This window comes from Gavialis gangeticus, unplaced genomic scaffold (genome assembly GCF_001723915.1).
Source record: "Gavialis gangeticus isolate Ggan-Ray unplaced genomic scaffold, GavGan_comp1, whole genome shotgun sequence".
NCBI classification, from domain to species: domain Eukaryota; kingdom Metazoa; phylum Chordata; order Crocodylia; family Gavialidae; genus Gavialis; species Gavialis gangeticus.
Genome location: NW_017728992.1, coordinates 184,640,804 through 184,647,708, shown reverse-complemented (window position 1 = coordinate 184,647,708; position 6,905 = coordinate 184,640,804). Strand labels below are relative to the sequence as shown.

The 6,905-nt window shown below is 43.4% G+C and overlaps 1 protein-coding gene across 1 annotated transcript in view; it reads right to left on the bottom strand.

Moving 5' to 3' along the window:
* Positions 1-6,088, bottom strand: part of FAM83A (family with sequence similarity 83 member A) — a 12,226-nt gene extending 6,138 nt beyond the window's left edge. Inside the window, exons 1-3 of the mRNA XM_019528120.1 lie at positions 4,772-6,088; positions 2,846-3,013; positions 1,551-1,675 (exon numbers count right to left, since the gene is read on the bottom strand). Coding sequence (XP_019383665.1) covers positions 1,551-1,675; positions 2,846-3,013; positions 4,772-5,251 — 773 coding nt within the window. The 5' untranslated portion in view covers positions 5,252-6,088. The remainder of the gene's footprint in view (positions 1-1,550; positions 1,676-2,845; positions 3,014-4,771) is intronic.
* Positions 6,089-6,905: the final 817 nt, after the last annotated feature.

Genomic DNA, 6,905 nt, shown 5'->3' with positions numbered 1-6,905 from the left:
ACCCACCCACCACTCCTGGGCCGCGTGTGTGCCTGTGCACGTGTGCACGGGCCCTTCACAACCCTACTGAGGACCCCCCATGACCCTGACTTGGGGTTCAGGCCCCAAGATTGGGAACCAGTGATTTAAGGGAATATAAATGTCCTCCTGTGAGGGCAAATGGTCAAAGCTAAAACCAAACAAAGGCAGATGTTAGGTGGCAAAGTTTGAAACTGCAATTGTAAAACCCCCTGCTCAGAGGTCATCTGACCTGGAACCCCCCTAAATTCCTTAGGCCCCTCCCTCTTTGACCTGAGAGCTCCCCAGCTGCCTGCAGTTGCAGGTCTGTGTGCGTACCTGCAGGCCTGTGCATGAGTAGTTATATGCTGATATGGAGGTTGGAATCGCCTCTGGTGGAGGAGAGCCTAAAATCCAGCTGTGTCACTTCCTGGGCAAGTGGTCTTATCACAAGGCTGTTGTGTAAAAGTTGGGCAGTGGCACAGTCTTGCCATGTTCGAACAGAAACACCAAGCCCTGATCCATTCTCTGAAAGGACGGCTGCAGGTATTACCCGCAGGGGAGAACTCTGGGCTCCGGTTCGTGAGGGGAGAGAGGTGTCCAAGCTTTGGACGGCAGGAGTTAGCAATCTGATGCTTTGAATTTCCTGCAGGCTAGCTCTAGGCAGCTCCCTGCTCAGCCTTCAGGCTTTTCAGATCACCCTTCTGAGGTGCCTAATTCTCTCTCATGGCGAGCCCAAATATCCACTTCTGCACTCTGGGGGTCAGGCAGTTTCTAAGCTCTAGATACCTAAATCTTACTGGATCTAGAACTAGAAAAACTTTTACAAGAAGGCTTAAGTTTTCCAGCACTTTCCTGAGCCCAATCATTGGGGCTGTAGTTAAAACTCCAAATACTGAGGCTTACAATAATATTGCATGTGACCAACACTGCATAATGGAAGTATAATGTGGTCTGTCACTCTAATACTTGGTCATTAAAAACCCAATAACATCCCTTGCTGAAGTAAGGTACCAAAGGTGCAATTCACAGAAAATGAAGGTACACATTTTCCTGTATGCCACATAACAGGAATCTTTCCTTCTAAATGTGAACTTCCTCCTTTATATAGAGGTACCCCAGACAGAAAGTGAAATACTAACTTCTCCTGCAATAAGAGATCCCTCTGGTGATAGAAATATGCTACATGATTCATGATGATAATTTTTCAATGCTCTGAGAAACAGGATAAGCCCAATATTAACAGATTACTAGTTCTGCTATATGTTTGCTCTGCAATATTTTTTACACTGGCCTTGGACTTTTGAAGTGGTAAGTACCAGCCCCGGCAAAGATAATACACCAGCTGTAGAGCTTGTTGATTTCTTAACACCTTTTCCCTGGTGAAGCAGTAGGTATTCAAAACTAAAAGATTTATAAATAAATGTTGGTTCCAACAAAACTTTCAGTGATACAAAATTTATCATCTACATGTGTTTAAAAATACCGGTGTTTTCCTTGAAACCATAGTAACACAATTAATCTCAGAAAGAAATCGTGATAGTTGATCTCACCTGTACGATCCAGAGAGAACATATCTCCAGTCAGATATAATGAATTTTTCTTGGATTTGCCCTGAGAATTTCCTGCCTGATTTGGCGCAATAAATCTCTCCGGTAACACTTCGGACTGAAATATTCTAACAAAGAAAAAAGCACAACAAGTATGTGTTAAATGCCACCACCCCTTGTTAAGATCACTGGAGATGCCTTGTAATTGTCCCCTCCTGTGCTAAGATTTCATATTGTATATTTTAACTCAAAGTCAGGATGGCACTTAGGACAAATCTCAAGAAGACATTTTCACCTGATGTAATGCTATTTATTTAACGGTCATACAAACTGGGGTATAACTATAGTTTTTTCTATCCAAAATGGAACTATGTAAGATCTATCCATAATACTTACAGAGCACCCACTGAAAAGAGTTGGAGGTGCATGCCCATTTCCAAGAACAGAATTTGATCTCTAAGGTCAGATTTGCAGCTGGTATAAATCAGTGTAGCTCGACTGAATTGCAGGGAATTATTTATACCAAATGTGGAGGCTCTTTCATGTCATCTCTAGAGTAGCAGTGTGCGGGGCTAAATCCCACTGCCCTTCCTAGGTCCTGATTCTGCAAAGACTTATCCATGCGTAATTGTATACTGCCAAGGACTCTACAGGACTGCTTGCAGTGTTAAATTAAGCATGTGTGTAAGTCTTCAAAGCAGGACACAAGTAAACTAATAGTATTAACTGGCTAAGTGTAGGAGAACATAGTTTAGCTCATATATATTTTAAAGCCTGTTTAATACCCAAACCAGAAAGCAAATTCATAACAAAAATCTTGGTCCCATGCTCTTTGAGCTTCTCTGGCTTTTGTGTTTTTCAGAAATTCAAACACAGTCATGAAAATTTGAGTTTTTCTCAAGTTCTTTTAATTTTATAACAGGATATTTCTAATTTCTATACATTCTTTTAATCACAAATCACAGACAGAGCCCAGAATCTGTAAGATGTATTTTTCTGTATGGGAGAAATTAATTGTTTTCAATTTATTTAGAAACATAGGGTGTGGTTTTGGGAAGACAGTCTGGCTATGCAAAAGAAAGTGGAGTGAAGAAAATAAGTGAACGCAAATTGTGTGAATGGGCAATACTCACTGAGTTAAAGGAATGACCTTTCAAATAAAAAGGTGTATTAAAAAGGTGTATGTCAAAATGTTTTATTGTCTTTCAAATTAATGCCTGTGACCCTGAACTTAGAAGGCACCTGAGGGGCAAACAAGGTAACAGATGCATATGTGAGCCCTGAGATTTAAGCAATACCTTTAAGTGATCCTCAGTAATCTGCACTTTGTCACACATCTCAGTGAAGAGCTTTATATTGTTGTGATCAAGCAACAGGAAGACAAAAACACTTCGTTTGTGAGCAGCCTCTAGCACATCACAGAATATCTCGGTGTCAGTGAAAATATCCATCACGATAGCCAGTACCTAGAAAGAAAAGCCAGAAGAATAAGCAAAACAGATACACATAATTTAGGACTGGCCAAGATGCTTGTAAAATATTATAATATTTTATAAATAAAATTTTACACAATACTTGTGTGTCTGTGTATATACAGAAATATATACGGGTAGAGCTCTCTCTTACTATTGAGCTCAAATAAATATTTTGGTATTGCTTTATTGCTGCTATAAAATGAATATAACTTTTATCTTCATAAACTCTTATCAATCAGAAATCACAGGAATCTGTAGGCCAGACTTTAGCATTGAGAAAAATAATAAGTCCTCTCAGAAGCCTAGGATAATAGTTTAAATTAGCTAACATTCATTTATTATATATAAGATGCACTCTGCTTAGCAAGTGTGTGAATGTGTCTCACAAAGCAAAATCATATTAATAGAATAAGACTTCTCCTATTGCTCCCATTTGATTTTGAACTGAATCATAGAGTAATTTGATTCTGTGTCTTTATTTTCCCTAGTTTGCTAATGAGAACATCATGTGGGACTGAGACAAGGGCCATATGAAACTCAGGATATACCACACCTATTACTTCTCTCTTACCTCCTAAACCAGTTTATCCTATTAAAGAAGGAAATTAGGTTAGCTTGATATCTGTGCTTGACAATTCCACATTGACCATTTCAGGTTATCCTGGAAGTACTTTATTAATTCATCATTTGTCCCAGTGTCTCTCCAGGAACTGAGGCTACTGCTGACTGGTCCATCATTTCCAGCATTCACCTTCCTACACTTTTTAAAGATAGCTGCTAGTTAGCCCAGCTGCTGCATTCAGAGAATTCTGCCTTCCATGGCTTCTCAGAGGTAATTCCTAGGGATTCAGCAACTGCTGTTTCAAAATAAAACAATGCTTTTTCTAACTGCCAGCCCTGCAAACTCAACTGCATCATAAAAGCCATTTCCTTCTCATGGATCATTGCCAATAAAAAGGTTCTGCAGGGCAGACTCAGCTTTCTGTCACCAGTTGCAACCCATTGTCTTCAAATTCTGGTCTTGGTAATACCTGTCCAAGGCTGTGTGTTGCACAGGTGCAATGGATGAGGATGCAGTAAACAATTCTACCCAAGGTGTATAAAGAACAGAGCCTTGCTTCCCCTTCTGTAGCTGTGTTTCTCTGCAAGACCTCTGGCAATCAAAAGGAACAATAAAGCAGTTGCTGCTTAGTGAAGAAAGAAAGTGTTGCTCTGAATACAGATAAAAAGCAGATCTGTCAAGTAAGCCTGTTTTCACTGTCATTTTTCAGATATCTATTATGGAGAGGCGTGTTGGTAATATTCAGTGTAGAAGACCTATAGAACAATGACCAATGCAATTAAATGTTACTTAGGTATGTTTCTATTCAAGACAAAGAATACAAGTCTAGGTGTGATGGTGCACTAGCTTCTAAAGGAGAGCAAGGTTTGAATTTAGCTCAGTCTGGGACATAAGTGAAAACTCATTTGCTTGGTCCTACTACTCTGCTAAACCCAAAGTGCACTGTTGTTACCTCCCCCCATTCACATTACAGATTCAGGGCTGCTGTGCACTACACTAGTGTGAAGGAGAATCTCAGCAAAGAAGAATTCAAGTATGGAGCCAGTAAGTGTCATGGCCAAACAATCCTAATGGAAGAGCATTGCCAGGGTACAGTATAAGGATCTTTCCCACACTCACCACATTCACCCAGATTTTAAGAGCAGAGAGAAAAATCAGATTCAGAGGAAAGACGCTCCTCTCTGTACCTGACTTGTCTTGGTGATGCAGCGGCGTATGATGTCTCTGATGTTGCTGTTCTTGTCTGTCTGGAAGTACACAGTGGCGCTGGATTTCTCCTTGAGATAGGGCTTCTCGGCTGTAACCCATGGCTGAAGCAGGGCTGGCTCACTGCTCTCAGAGATCATAGGGAAGTAGGTTCCTGATGGGAGAGAGCCAGCATCATTCTGTCTTGGCCCAACTTCACCATCTGTGTGAGATTCGTTAGCGTAGTATGGCTCCCTGGCATGTTTCTCAATGTACTGAGCTTCCACAGAAGATAGAAAATCCACCTCCCCTTCTTCGCTCAAGGTTTTGAGATATGCTTCAGTCCCACCATCCAAGAGAGCGTCAGTGGCTAATCTCACACTCTCGTTGTGGCTGAAATCTGCTTTTGTCAACCGGATTGACTGATTCTTGACCTCCTCCAAGCGCTTCCTGATCTTGCCCGTGTATCTTGAGCGGCTCATGGTTCTTCCTCTCCACAGGCACTGGACGCCAATGGCAAACGCTGTGCACACATGCTAGAATGAAGGGATGAGTGAGGTTCCCATTTCCAAGCTGCAGATTCCCTTTCGTCGAGGAATAATTTGCTAAGAAAAATAAACCATCCTCAATACCTGCAGCAAATCGGCACCACAATCTCCCTCCGAGTTTGTTGGTACAAGTGCATCCAAATGATGAAGCTGTCAGTTTGCAGCTGTTCTTAACCATTAGGTTCCAGATGGAGCATAGGTTTAAAGCTGATTAATTCGCTTATCTGAGGCACACACCCTGCCCCCAGGGCATATGAAGGATTTCACCTTCAGTTGTCAGGTCTGTCTGCTCGATTTTGATTTCCCCATCTTGCAGCCGTTCTCTGAAAAGCTGTGTGTGAAGGATGCACTCAGGCAAAAAAGAAGCAAGTCTGTTTCCAAAAGCTGTTGCACAACTTTGAAAATAGCTTGAGGCTCCTAACTTCCTACAGCAGGTGGCATGGAGCAAAACACCACATACGCTTAACGTGAAGACAGACATCAATTTGCCCATAACTTCAAAACAACACTGACCGGTGACTGCCCCTAGATGCCATCATGATAGGCGGTTAAAAAAAACAAAGGAGAAAAGAAAAGCTTAAAAACATGACTGAACTTGACAACTCTGCATAACCAGTATTTTAGGGGCTGTACCAAAGTATTTCTTCAAGCTTGTTCACATTAGTGTGAAAAGAAAAACGAATCAAACAAGCCTCTAGTTTGGCGCAAGGTGGGAATACCGACAGGCGGCTAACAGGGATGAAGGCATCACAGAGCTGCCAACTCTGATCATCGGAGTCGCTCTCTTGTGATATTTAGTGTCTGTCTCAAAGGCCCAGCTCCAGGATTCATACGATCACAAGAGAAACGTTTCATTTACAAAACAGGGCCCAGATTTTCAGCGGGCATGTCTACATGAGCTGCTATGCCGCTGTAGCAACAAGCTGCCGGAGCTCCTTGCTACAGCAATGTGGCATCCCCGGGCACGATCTGTGACAGATACGCTGCTGCGCAGTAGCAACTAAAAATAACTGTGCGGTAACAGGAACTGCGCAAGTACTGACTGACTGCTGCTGTGCAGTCGGCGACTCGTGTGGACGCAGCCAGGGAGAGTCAGGTGCTTGTAGACACTACTCTACCACGGATGCGCAACCTCTGGTTTGCGAGCTACCTCTGACCCCTGGCGCTGTGTCATCTGGCCCATGGGTCTCCCCACTTAGCTGGAAATTTGGCTGCCACATTGGGTACCTGATCCTGGCTGGCTGAGGGTGGCACTGGGCCCTATCCTGGCATGCAGGACCCAGCCGAGGCTCCACGGGACCTGTTCCTGGCCTGCCTAACCTGGCCCTGTGCCACCCCCGGACCAAGCCCTGGAGCACTGCTACGCTCAGAGGTTCAATAAAGGTTTAAAAGTCAGGAAAAAAACCCCAGACCAACCCTTAGATTCCTAACAGACGCTATCTCAGTGCTGCAGAGTTTGGGACGCTGCACTTTAGCCAGCCCGGGGGTGGAAGGGCAGCCTGTGCAGGCCCCGGTGCTAGGAAGCCGGCTCGTCTGCTAGTACTCACTGCAGAGAGGCGGGGGAGGAGCTGCTGTTCGCTGCAGCCCC